Below are 14,293 nucleotides of genomic sequence, written 5' to 3'. Positions count from 1 at the left end.
GCTCAGCGCTACTTTCTACCTGCCAACTGACAATGTGCATTAGCCATCATCAATACTCAAACTCCACGAGGAAACATGAACAGCCTCCTCCAACCGTTCCCCTGATCATGCCCCACTTATTATTCCTCCCAACCACAACTTTCTCTCACTATGCCCCCCAGTCGGTGTCTTCTACAACCATTTTTATAATACTTGGAATGTCTTCTGAAGATGGTTTGGATAGACTGTACTTTGTTGCACTGGACTTTAGAAGAGTGAGGAGTGAAGTATATAAGATCCTGAATGGTCTCGACAAGATAGTCATAGAAAGGATTTTCCTCTCATAGATTAGTCCAGAGGTAGGGGACACTATTTTAAAAATTAAGATCTTCCTTTTAGTGGAGAGAGTTGAGAAGTTTTTTTTCCTCTGAGAGATGTGCAACTTTGGAACACTCTGTTCCATGAAAGTGGTTGTGTTGGGATCATTTAAGATGGAAGTGCATAGATTCTTGTTAGGTTGGAGAATCCAAGGTGGTGGGGGCAGAGGTGGGGTGGGAATGTGCAAATCAAAACACATTGGTCCGTCTTAATTGAATTGTGCAGCAGGATTAAAGTGCGGAAAGGTTTCACTTTTCCTCCTAATTTGTATGTTTGTACCTGAAGAAGGGCTTATGCCCGAAACATCGATTCTCCTGTTCCCTGGATGTTGCCTGACCTGCTGCGCTTCTCCAGCAACACATTTTCAGCTCTGATCTCCAGCATCTGCAGACCTCACTTTCTCCTGTTCGTACATCTTACCTCAGCGAGTGCGCTCTCCAGTGGGGTGTCTCAGTCATTGATCCTCTCACCATATCCTGGTTAATAGTAATCCAGCATGCCAGCTATTTCATTTACAGTATTACCTTTCAAACAAACACTAGACTTAGTGTAGATATGAAGGAAGGAGATCACAAAATCTTTGTGCTTCTGATTTTTCTGTTGGAACTGAGAATTTCATGTCCCTAATTCCCTTTCCCATCATGACCCTATGTGCAACTTCACTCATTGGTCACTTAAAATGGATGCATGTGAGTATTGGGTACCTTTGAGACTGTTTCCATGGGGCAGGCTGGTTAGTGACTAGAAGACAACAAACTTAAAATAATTAGCATATGACAAGAAGCAAAATGAGACTTAGTTCTCCGCAGTGAGTTGTGATCAGGAATGCAGTGCCTGTCAAAAGCAAGTTGAATGAATGCATGAAAATAAAAGTTAGCCAGGATGTGGGAAAGGAGCAGGGCACTAAAGGAGGATGGCACTAAAGGATAGTCTTTCACTGAGCCAGTATGAGCATATGGGACAGAATGGCTGGATCCTGCACTATGTCCTTTCTGCTATAGAAACCTGTTGGTTCCCACATTAGGAGTAAGGAGAAAATATAAAAACACATAAATAAACAAAATATGCAGAGGGTCTAATTCTGTCATTCTGAAAAAACTACTCGAGGAAAGTGGGTCACAGGACAGACCCAATCTAAGAAAAGAAATTGAAAGAGAGTAAATAAAGTCAAAATATGTGACTGATGAAATGCATCATTTCTTGCCAGCCTAAGGGCATTGGTTAACACTGCAGTATGGAGCACATTTGTAAGGCGTGTAACAAAACAATCTGAGGAGACTCGATAACACTACAATATGACTTTGGCAGCTATATATGTTAAACTTGCTCCTTTCTTCTACTGCTAAATAAATTGACAGGGACTTATTGGCAGTCACTTTGAATAATCATTTATCTAAATGGAACACCCATCATATCCAGTAAACTGTGCACAGGCATGGAGACCAACAGGTCTACAGGAGAGGGCTGGACAATCAGTTCAAGAGAAAATATGCTAGGGAACAAGCCAGTGGCACGAAATAGATGAGTGTCCTAGGTTGAGCACTGAGTCTGTGTCAGTGAATATTCATGCAACACGCTGTATGATGTAAAGAGCTGGCTAGCATGTCAAGTAAAAAAAGAATGCTTGTTGGAACTTACCTCTGAGTAAGATATAATATGTTTTCCCAAAACAGGATGAAAACAAAAACATGGACAAATAAATCCATGTTTGACAGCAGTTTCTCTACAGTGTTCCACAGCTGCAGAATCTGTTACCCATTACTTGGTATTCAGCAGAGCAAATTATGGCCCACTGCCCATGTTACTGAGATCTCTAAAGGAAACAAACAAAATCGAAATAAATGTTTGATGTAGTGCAGTCAGAAATATGAAAATCAATTGTATGTTCTGCTATTATTTTACAGATGACATCAGAGAAGTTTAAATAATTTGAAATACAATCAATGAAGGCTCATTAATGGCACTAAAGGTTTAAAAATAACTTCGTCTGACAAATAAACAGGATCTGTAAGCTTACAGTGAGTGATTGTTACCCTGCTTAATATACAGGAACTGTGTAGCTACACAGTTGAGTAAGCTACATGCTCAATAGATAGAAGTGAGTGATTCTTACCCTGCTGAGTAACAGGGAGCAGTTTGTGATCAGTGTGATAATGTAATTACGCTGGCAGGAATGATATTTCTCACTATGCCTGTTAATAGAACCATCGCTGACTTTTCATTATTTTTATTTCATTCTTTTAACAATTTTGATTTGGAGCTATAAACTGGAAACTGAGCTGAAAATGACCTTTGGACTGTGGCAGCAGTTTGTGTTTTTTTTTAAAAACAAATAAACTGTTATTTGTTGTGAGGCTAAGCCTGAAAGTTAATTGCAGCTTGGTTCTTGATCAAAAGGATTCCATAGATGCTTTGACACCGGGGAGATGAGTATGTCTGACCAGGTGGCCATTAACAAGGTCAGTATCTGGGAGTTGGTGCCAGTAAGTCTGCAAGGGAAGATGAAGGTTAAACCGAAGGAGGGGCCAGAGCTCTGAAGTGCTTTTTGAACTGTGTTTCTGAGAGGAGAAGTTTGGCTGTTGATGGTATAGCATAAAAACTTGAAAGCTCACTACCTAATCTCCCACTATCAGCTATTGGAAATTCAGAGAATAGAAACTAGGTTATAAGTGTCACTGACTTCCTCAGCATGAACTGGAAAGGTGGCCTTGATTAACATCTTCAGAAAATCAACCAAGTAGCAATCAGTTATGCCTGTGGAAAAACACATCGTAAAAACTGCTTTAATAATATGACCAGTTTTGGGTCAATTATTTATTTTCTTTATACTTTAACTGCGTCTGTTGTCTGTCTTTTGTATGAACGGGCTGACAAAAAAGGTTATGGCGTTCAAATCAATTAGATTACTTTGTTGTTTAATTTTGCTCTGCTAAAGTTACTGTATTGTTAATTAGTTGATACATCTTTTGTCTAAGCTACAGATCCGGTGCCTTGAATTGATTATTCACAGATTCTGGGATTGGTATTATAAAAAATATGATTAGGAATCACTGGGGTCACTTTTAAGGGTCTTTGAAGGTTTTAATTTTGCTGTGTTATGAATACAGAGGGAGACGGGCTGATTTGATTTGATCTGTCTCTGTGTAATAATACTTTATACACGCTATACTGTATCATTATGTTACACCCCTCTAGCCAACAGCTTTCACAGTACAGCACTATAACTGACTTCCTGTATCTAACATCATCCAATCTTCCAGGAGTTTCATTTCTATATTTCTCAATCATTTAGGACTGAGATGGACCTATGCTTCTACCTTCAGGCGAGGGACAGCTCTTTAGTTACTGCTGGAATCTGATCTACCACAGAATTGTTTACAGTGCAGAAAGAGGCCATTCGACCCATCCTGACTCCACTGGCTGACTAACTGAGCATCATAACGTGGTGTCAGTCTCCTGCCTTTTCCCTATGCCCTTGCATATTAAATAATCATCCACTGCCCTCTTGAATGCCTCGATTAAATATACCTGCACCACATTTCCAGGGCGTAAATTCCAGCCCTGAAACACTCTGTGTGAAAAAGGTTTTCTCACATCACGTTCTTTTCATTTGTACATTATTCTAATTTTATGCCCTCCTGTTCTTCTTCTTTTCACAAGTAGGAACAGTTTCTTCATGTCTACTTTTCCTATCCCTTTATGATTTTGAAAATGTTTATCAAATCTCATCTGAGTTGTCTACTGTCCAAGGAGAACAGTCCCCCACTGCAGTCTGTTCTCATGATTGATGTTGCTTATCCCTGGAGACATTTATGAAACATCTTCTGCAGTCTCTCCAATGTGTTGACATCCTTCCTTTAGTACGGTGCCCAGAACGGTACACATTATTCCAGCTAAGGTCTAATAAGTGTCTCATACATGTTTAGCATTGTGGGATATAGGTAAATTAATGTTACTTCTGCAGTTCTGCAATTATAATTTCTGATACAAAGTAAATGAACTCACACCAGTGTGTGGTTGTTTCGGCCGGGAGCTGAGTCAACAAGAATGGAAAATATGTGGAGGAAATATATAATTGTTTTTGTATTAGCTAAAATTGTATGTCAGCATGAAACGTGACTGCAAAACAATGGTAGATATTATGGGCAAATAGATAAGATGTTGTGAGGGGATGAAGTTAGGCCAGATACGCCTAGTAGGTATGAACATCTGTTTCCCACTTTTACAGAGACACAGGAACAAACCCCAATTAAAGAGGTCATAGGGATCAGAGTGGCTTCGGGAGAAGCCCAGATGGAAAGAGTAGATACTGATGAAGAAAGAATATGCCTAACAATGACCTGCAGCGGGATGAGGTCAAACGGCCTTGAGGCCAGAAATAAGCATTTTGTCACAGACAAGGCCGGATATAAATGGGAGTAATGGAGTCAGTCTTAGGGAAGTGGAGGATGTAAACAGGGGGGGAAACAATGAAATAAGAAAAAAATATGTAGGAACCAAATTATATAAATATCGAGAATTTGTTAAATTGTTTTGTCCCTGCTTTGTGGACATCACACCCGCTTCCAAGTGTAAACTAAATGACACTACTGATTCAGATCTTGTCTTGGACTGAAATTATTGAAGTGAGTGAGCTTTGTTTCTCACAAGCATTATCTCTTTTTTTCTTAAGTTCTGTGGTCCTGCCAGTCTGGGTGGTTACATGAATAGGGAGGAAATAGAGGGATACAGACAGAGTAAGGGCAGAAGGTTTGCTTTTTAGTTGAGTTAGGGCATGATAAGCAGCATAGGCTTGGAGGGCCAAAGGGCCTGTGCTGTACTTAGTTTTGTTTTTTATTCTGTCCTCCTAGTGATTTCTATCGAAATGGCAGAACCTAGCTGCTCCGACAGAACAGAAGTGAAGAAATAGTGAGTTTGAGGTTCATTGTCCAGAAACACAACCTTAAAAGAGAGTGTACATTTCTACAGCTGACCACACCCTTGAGATGCCCTAAAGCATTTCACATCCAGTCACTTACTTTACAACCGGTTGGCACACAATGTTATGCACATTTGGATTAACAAACGTCAGGCCTCTCCAAGGGAAGTACAAACATGAAAGGATTTACTGAGGATGGAAGTATTTTTGTGTGAAAGATCAATGTGAATATGAAAGACTACAGTTGGGCATTGACTGCTTGATGTCGAGGTCATCATCTCCTTTTGTCTCCTTGCAGCCCACCAGTGAGGAAGACCTGTGCCCAATCTGTTACGCTCACCCCATCTCTGCCATCTTCAGGCCATGTTCACACAAATCCTGCAAGTAAGTTCAGTGCAAGCTAAAGTTGAATTTGATTCCACATATACTTTGTGACAATGTTTATATAAGGCCATAAGACTTAGGAGCAGAAATCAGGCCATTCAACCTGATCTAGTATGCTCTACCATTCAATCATAACTGATCCGTTTCTCAACTCCATTCTCCTGCTTTCTCCCCATGACCCTTGATACTCAAGAACCTATCTGTCTCAGTCTTAAATATACTCAGAGACCTGGCCTCCACAACCTTCTGTGACAGTGAATTCCTTACATACACCATCCACTGGCTGAAGAAGTTTCTCCTCATCTCCGTTCTGAAAGGTCCCCCTTTACTCTAAGTCTATGCCCTCAGGTCCTAGTCTCTCCTACCAATGGAACCATCTTCCCAACATCTACTCTGTTCAGACCAGTCAGTATTCTGTATGTTTCAATTGGATCCCCCCTCATCCTTCTAAACTCCATTGAGTATAGACCCAGAATTCCTCATATGTGAAGCATTTCATTCCTGGGACCATTCTCATGAACCTCCTCTGGGCTAATACATTCTTCCTGAGATGTAAGGTCTAAAACTGCATACAGTATTCCAAATGGGGCCTGACCCGAGCCTGATAGAGCCTCAAAAGTACATCCCTGCTTTTGTTTTCAAAATAAATGCTGTCATTGCATTTGCCTTCTTGCAACTGACTCAACCTGTAAGTTTACTTTGAGAGAATCCTAGACTAGAACTCCCGAGTCTCTTTGCACTTCAGACTTCCGAATTTTCTCCCCATTTAGAAAATAGTCCATGCCTCTCTTCTTCCTACCAAAGTGCATGACCTCACACTTTCCCATGTTGTACTCCATCTGCCATTTCTTTGCCCACTCGCCTAACCTGTCCAAATCGTTCTGCAGCCTCCCCGCCTCCTCAATGCTACCTGTCCCTCTATCTATCCTTGTTTAATCTGCAAACTTAGCCAGAATGCACTCAGTTCCTTCGTCTAGATCATTAATGTATAAAGTGAAAAGTTGTGGTCCCAAAACTGAGCCTTATGGAACACCACTTGTCACGGGCTGCCATGCTGAGAAAGACTCTTTTATCCCCACTCTCTGCTTTCTGCCAGACAGCCAGGCTTCTATCCATGCTAGCATCTTGCGTCTAACACCATGGGCCATTGTCTTACTCAGTAGTCTCCTATGCGGCACCTTGTCAAAGGACTTCTTGAAGTCCAGGTAAATAACATCCATTGGCTCTCCTTGGTCTAACCTGCTTGTTACATCCTCAAAGAATTCCAGCAGATTTGTCAGGCATGACCTCCCCTTGTAGAAATCATGCTGACCTTGTCCTACCTTACCATACACATTTATTGGCATGTCAGAGCTTTTTGCAAGCAATTTTAGAATCATAGAGTTGTACAGCACAGAAATCGACCCTTCGGTCCAATTTGTCCATGCTAACCAGACATCCTAAATTAATCTAGTCCCATTTGCTAGCATTGGCTCATGTCCCTCTAAACCCTTCCTATTCATATACCCATCCATATGCCTTTTAAATGTTGTAATTTTACCTCTGGCAGTTTGTTCCATTCACACACCACCACCTGTGTGAAAAAGTTGCCCCTTAGCCCCTTTCTAAATCTTTCCCCTCTCGCCTTAAACCTATGCCCTCTAGTTTTGGACTCACCTACACTAGGTAAAAGATCTTGGCTGTTCACCCTATCCATGCCACTCATGATTTTATAAGGTCATCCCTTAACCTTTGACACTTAAGGGAAAATAGCCCTAACTTATTCAGCCTCTCCCTATAGCTCAAACCCTCCTATGCCAGCAACATCCTTGCAAATCATTTTAAGACCCCTTCAAGTTTTACAATATCTTTCCTATAGCAGGGAGACCCGGAATGGAATGCAGTATTCCAACCGTGGCCTAACCAATGTCCTGTACCACCGCAACATGCACTGACCAATAAAGGCAAGCATACCAAACGCTGCCTTCACTATCCTGTCTGTCTGCAAATCCACTTTCAAGGAATTATGAACCTGTACTCCAAGGTTTCTTTGGTCAGCAACACTCCCTAGGATCCTACCATCAAATGTTTAAGTTCTGCCCTGATTTGCCTTACCAAATTGTAGCACCTCACATTTATCTAAATGAAACTCCTTCTGTCTCACTTTGGTCCTTCAGCCCATCTGACCAAGGTCCCATTGTACTCAAAGCTAACCTTCTTCCCTGTCTACTACATCAGCATTTAACCAACAAGACGAATCTAGAGTTGATACTCTAGATAGACCTCCTACCATCCTCCTTTATCTAACTTGATGATCCTATCCTTCTATTCCTTTATCACTTGAAGAGTAATCCCTTAGAGTCATCCACAGACTTTATCCACATGGGACCAAGTTCCTCCTCCTAACCATTCTTTGGTTAAGAAGCTTTCTCTGTGTTCCCAATTAGATTTTTTTGTGAATATCTTGTATTTATGATCCCTGATATTGGATGCTTCACAAGTAACAACATTTACTTTTACCTTATCAAATATCTTCAAAATATTTAAAGTCCTCCATCAAACCCCCTGCTTTCCACACCGGCAGAAATACCAAAGAAACAAATCAGGAATAAGGAGAGAACATTCAGCCTGTCAAACCTGCTCAGCCATTCGGTGAGAAGATGGCTGATCTGATTGTAACCTGAAATCCACATTCCTGCTTACCCCAAATGACATTTCATCCTCTTGTTTAATAAGAATATATCCACCTCTGCCATAAGACTATTCAAGGACTAAGCTACCCCCACCTTTTCAGGAAAACAGTTCCAAAGATTTGTAACTGAGAAGGAAAAAAATCCCTCACCCCTGTTTTAAAAGGATGATCCCTGTTTTTTAAACAGTGATCCCTAGCTCCAGACTCTCTGACAAAATGAAACATCCTCTTCACATCCACTCTGTCAAGGCCCCTCAGGATCTTATGTTTCAATCAAGTCACCTCTATCAACTCCAGTAGATACAAAAGCCTGAAGAAGGGCTTATGCCCGAAACGTCGATTCTCCTGTTCCTTGGATGCTGCCTGACCTGCTGCGCTTTTCCAGCAACACATTTCCAGCTCCAGTAGATACAAGCCTAGCCTGTCCAACCTTCCTCATAAGACTACCCATCTATTCCAGGTATTACTCAAGTAAAGCTCCTCTGTACTGCCTCCGAGACAATTACTTTGTTCCTTAAAGAAGGTGACCAGAACAGTGCACAGCACTGGCGTTGCGGTCTCACCAATGCCTTGTCTAATTGAAGCATAACTTTGCCATTTTGGTTGATTTGCTGCTCAAATTTCAATCTCCTGCTGTGCAGGCATGTTTTCTGTGGACCAGACTGATATCTGGTAACTACCACATGCTGCCATTATCCTGCCACCCTTAATTATTCTAAGAAACTACTTAACTAAACATTAATGTAAATTCAATATTAATGATTTATATATTTTATTAATCATCCCATCAAGTGCTATACAATTTTGAGCTTTAGGAATAGAATAAACCTTAATCACCAGATGCTCACCAATTAACCAGCTTCTCCTTCAATTCTTGGAAGCTGAAACGGTTTCAGCAAAAAGAACAGGAAACTTCATTCCCTTCCTCTGCTTATCTGCTGAAGCAGTTAACTCTGTCATTACACTATAAGGCACATTCAGCTGCTAAGTTGGCGTGTTTTATATGTGAATCGTTTAATGAGAGTCCATCTGGTAATTAAATAAGCTACTCTTCAAATGGAACTCTGAAAAAAAATCACTGCTAAAGGCTGATAACCACAGAATTGAAAGTGTGGATTTCAGGCAAAGAGCACCAACCTGTCCAGTCTTTCCTGATAGTTGTAGCCTTGCTGCTCAGGTTCATCCTTGTTAATGATGATAGTTCGATATAATTTTAATGTAATTTCTCTGCTTATGAATTTGATTTCTTTTGCCATGAATCTGTGTCTGATTTTGTTTTCTCATGGACTTAGTAACGTAGTGAGTTTGTAAACTTGTATGTATTCCTATTTACATTCTTAAATTCGAAGGAATGTGTGGTCACTTTAGTTCTCTCAACAAAATGCAGCACTGCACACTTACCTAGCATCTATACCTGGGTGTATAAAAACAGGCCATTCAGCCAATGTTGTCCTCTGCTTTGTCCTAACCTCCTCCATCTGATCAGTGTCACCCTCGATTCCTTCTCCCTCCATTGTTTCTCTAAATTCCTCTTTGATGCATCTATATTTTTGTCAACTATTCCATGTCCTAGTGTATTCCAGTTCTCATTGCTCTTTGGGTGAGGAAGTTTCTTCCAAATTTACTACAGGATTTCTTCTACCAATAGGCTGTAGTCACGTTCTTCACAAGAGGAAACCGTTTCTCTCTGTCTGTTCTTGCCAAACCTTTAATAATTTTTAAAAATTGTATTAGAACGGCCTTCAGGTTTCTCTTTTAAGGAAACCCAGCTTCGCAGATAAATATAACCTGGCATCCTTTCAAATCTTAGGTGTATTTAAATTAATCTGCAAATTAATGAATGTTGTCATGAAATTTTAATGTTAATTATAACCTATAATTTGGTGCAACTCTCAAATTTTCATATTGTTAATTGTAGTCCCCTAGCTGAGATGATTTATGTAAATGATAAGCACTGTCCTTTGGGAACATTACCTCTCACCATTGCCACTCTGGATAACTACCTTTTCACCTTATTCAAGGTTTTTGTTTTTTAGCTAAATGGCAATCCATTCTGCTCCATGTCCCTTTACTCCACATGCTCTGATTGCTCTACTATTGTCAGTATCTTATTGAAAACTTTTATGAAATTCCAACTATATTATGTCCACTGCATTACTATCATCTCACTTCCTATGAACAGTAACAGGATTAATACTTCATTCAAGCTTGTTTCACAATTCAATTAGACCATGACTGATATGTATCTTAACCGTTATCTACTTGGTTAGTTTCCATTGTCTTAAAATACATGCCTAACAAGGCTTTATAAATTTTAGACTTGAAATTTTAATGGACTTCTGGCCTCAAAAGCATTGGGGTTGAGTGCCAGTTTTGCAGAGCTCAGTTAAAAACTGCTTCACCTGCATGGTCTAGCCCTAGTTTTAAAGTTCTATCTCCTTATTCCAGATTACCCCATCGGAGAAATTGTTTCTCTATCTACCTTATTAAGTCCTTTAATCATCTAAACTAACTTAATTAGACCACATCTTAATCGTCCTCCTATACTCAAGGTAGTATGAATCTCACTGTGTAATGTTTAGTCTCAGGATCATTCTGATGAATGTTTGGTTACAACTTCAAAGAATGAATAAAGCTGTCAAACAGCAAATTGCCTTTAGAATCTGAGCTGGCTACACTTTGTTGTATTTTTAATATCTGTCATTCCAATATTTTAAAGGAAATTAGGAAGAACATCGCTGATCCCTTATCTATAACCATCCAAATATCTCTTATAAATAATTGTGGTCCCAGCACTGAATTCTTGTGGCATTCCAATAGTTACGGTTTGCCAACTTGAAAATACATCCCGCATCCCCATCCTGTTTTCTACATGTTATCCAATCTTCTACTCATACTAATGTACTACCATCAATACCATGAGTTCTTATTTTGTTAATCAGCCTAATCATTGAATCCTTACAGTGCAGAGACTTATTCCATTTTTGGCCAATAAAAGTACCCATCCACCCATTTCTTCATGTCCTTTCAAAAAGTCACAATCCCCTGAATATTTAGATCCCAGCTTTGGTCGTCTTGTAACCATATCCCCATAATGGCTATGAGCTCACACCCACTAATCTCTATTTGCGCTGTTATTTGTAAGCAAGGTTGCACTTGCTTGTGAAATATCTCATGGTATTTGAAAACAGAGTCCAGCTTTCCTGAAGCTTTGCTTCTCCTGCACAGGTGTTATAATAGTGAGAAGGACTGGGCACACATGAAGCAACTGGGATTAGTCTTTGAGACAGTAAATCAGGATTAATCAGGAGTTATTGCTGTTGTCCTTCCAGGGCCTGCATCAACCAGCATCTGATGAACAACAAAGATTGTTTCTTCTGCAAGGCCACGATCACTGCAGTGGATGATTATACAAAACCATCCTCCTCCTCCTCCTAGTTATCACTGACCCTGTTTTCCAACACTAAGGAGAAGGAATGCTGCTTCAGGACGTCGGGGACTGCGTAATGCAGGGATCAGAATGATCAATATCCGATGTTTACAAGAGGGAATGACCCTTGGTGATTCACTGAGTGGGTGATATGCTTGTTAGACTGCTATTGTGTTTCAAATATTGATCGCTTGTGACTGAGACTAACGTGTTCTGAAGGGCAATTAACAGATTGGATTTCGCTCTATCCCATCAAACACTGACACAAACGTGTCTTAGCTATGACTGCCACCCTGGGTCCTAACGCCTATCCCCGAATCAGCTCATGAATAAAGCAATGGAAGAAGAAACAAATATTTATGTGCCCTACTGTAGTTCAGTATCAGCGAAAGAGACTGATTGGGCTTTGGAAATAAACCAGTTAGTTGTCCCCTAACCTGTGAGGGAATGTCCTTCTGTCTAATTATTTCAAGTTCTTGAGAACTCCCTGGATCCCTTTCACTTGCCGTTAAGGTTTTTGTTGGGAACTTTTAAGCACCAAGAGAATTCAGACTTATGTTAATTAGCCTAATTGTTTGATTTCGTTTTATCCTTGTGTTCTTACATTCTTAAACGAGCCAGTCAGAAAACTATGGAGTATTTCCTTCAAACTCAAAAGATTCTGCAAATCATCCTGAGTTGTTCAGGATCCTACGTAGGAAATATTGCTCTCCAATTCTTGCCCATCCCATTATTTTTGTCAGGACTGGTTTTCACCAGTTGGCATGGGGCTGAAGTTTGCCCTTTAAATTTAGCATGTTTGACATGAAAGACCTCTGGCTCAGGTAACTAGCACTGACACTGCACAACTCACTGGAGTGTTAGTGTTAACAAACCTTACCTGTAATTTTACCACTTCTCACCTATATCGCAGTCACAGCACTCAAATGGCCAACCCCCAGGAGGCCTCTGCAATTCCTGTACACACCTCTCTGACCAAATCTCCTCACCCTTCCATCCTTTTCCATTTTCTCATCTATTAATTTACACCTTCAGTTTTAATTTGAAGAAATGTTTACCTCTAGAACTGGAACTGCTGTTGAATTATTTGAATCAGGGCCCCTTTACTTTCAAAAGCTGGTCAACTAAGAAAATGATTGCATTTGGTCACATTTTGATATTTGTTTACAGTGTGCAGTATAACAGACATATTGCTAACATCATAGTGAGGTTTTGCCATCAATCTGATGGCACTAGGAGTTGCTTTCTCTGTCTAAGGATTCTGTGTCTGCTATGGGATTAAGGTCATGGACATCTTATGCCAAAAAGATCAGAAGGTAGTGGAGGCTTCTTGTTCAGGTTTTTTTAATATAATTCTTTTGAGACTCCAACTGTTCTGCACTGTAGTATTGTGAAATATGTGTGAGTGACTAAGATTTGGTTTACTTAAACAAGTAACTTCTGAACATAAAAATGAACAATTTATGAGAGAAAATAAGCACACTTGGGTGAGAAACTTGACCACATCGAACTCTCAGACAATAAGGAGACACTGTAACTCTCCATGAAAGTTGTGCATCTTTAACTAAGGCCAATTTCTCCTGTTTTTGCAACCAACCAGAGGTACAAACAGACAATGTGACAATGAAGAGTAACTGCTGACTCTCAATTATAATACTCTCTCCCACTTCACTAATCAATCCCAACAAAAGATGACCCCCATTCATATAATGGACTGGCAGCAAATACTCTCCCAAAGTCACCAGCATTTGGTCAGCCCAGAACATGCACTTTACAGCACCAACCTGGCGACGGACTCAGACCAATGTGTACCTTTCATCACAATAGCTCCAATGATGCAGCTGTGATGCAGCTTCACACTACAAGTGTCTTAAGGATACTTTGTTGATGGTCCTCTTGCTCCATCACAAGTTGGGAACTATAGTTCTATTGGAACTAAACAGAGTAGAGGAATGTGTTTAGTTGAACAGCTGACTTGTTACCTATTAAAATCCAGCAGAACCAGGGGGTTAACTATAGTTGTGCATGTAGTATTTCAAATAATTTGCAGGTTTTAGGAAGAGGTTGAATGTTGTGACAAGTGTGTGGTTCCAGTATAAAAACATATGGTGTTAACACATTGTGAAATTTTCAACCCTACCCAAAAACCCTTCCTTAATGGTTCAGAGTTTTGTTCATTTTTACAGAAGAATCATCCACAACCAGTTGTTTTGATTGCGATTATACACAGTTGGTAGGATATTAGAATCCAGTTCTATTGATGTTATTTGTATTAAAGTGAGGAAAGGTCTACAGTGATGAGACTAGCTCCACCTCACTAAAACTGTGTGCAGTGTGAGAATCCAATGATTCCTGCTTTTTGTACTTGTACTGGGAATCCCTTTTGTTGGAGATGTGGAGTGAATGAAGCTGCTGCTTGTGATGAATTCTTGAAGGAGTTGTAAGTGCAGAGCTGAGCATTAAAATGATTTATGCATCTATCTGTAAGCCTACTACACTGTTTGTACATCAAGCAATACTTTAGAACAAGTCC

At 40.1% G+C, this 14,293-nt stretch overlaps 1 protein-coding gene across 3 annotated transcripts in view; it reads left to right on the top strand.

The window, feature by feature from the left end:
• Positions 1-14,240, top strand: part of rnf123 (ring finger protein 123) — a 390,439-nt gene extending 376,199 nt beyond the window's left edge. For all 3 annotated transcript variants that reach the window (XM_087994538.1, XM_087994539.1, XM_087994537.1), the window contains exons 38-39: positions 5,574-5,659; positions 11,663-14,240. In XM_087994538.1, the coding sequence (XP_087850664.1) occupies positions 5,574-5,659; positions 11,663-11,768 (192 nt within the window). In that variant the 3' untranslated portion in view covers positions 11,769-14,240. The remainder of the gene's footprint in view (positions 1-5,573; positions 5,660-11,662) is intronic.
• Positions 14,241-14,293: the final 53 nt, after the last annotated feature.

This window comes from Chiloscyllium plagiosum, unplaced genomic scaffold (genome assembly GCF_037043375.1).
Source record: "Chiloscyllium plagiosum isolate Xiang-an unplaced genomic scaffold, Cpla_swu_hap1 HiC_scaffold_14, whole genome shotgun sequence".
NCBI classification, from domain to species: domain Eukaryota; kingdom Metazoa; phylum Chordata; class Chondrichthyes; order Orectolobiformes; family Hemiscylliidae; genus Chiloscyllium; species Chiloscyllium plagiosum.
The sequence above is the reverse complement of the archived record's forward strand: the minus strand, read 5'-3'. Positions and strand labels throughout refer to the sequence as shown.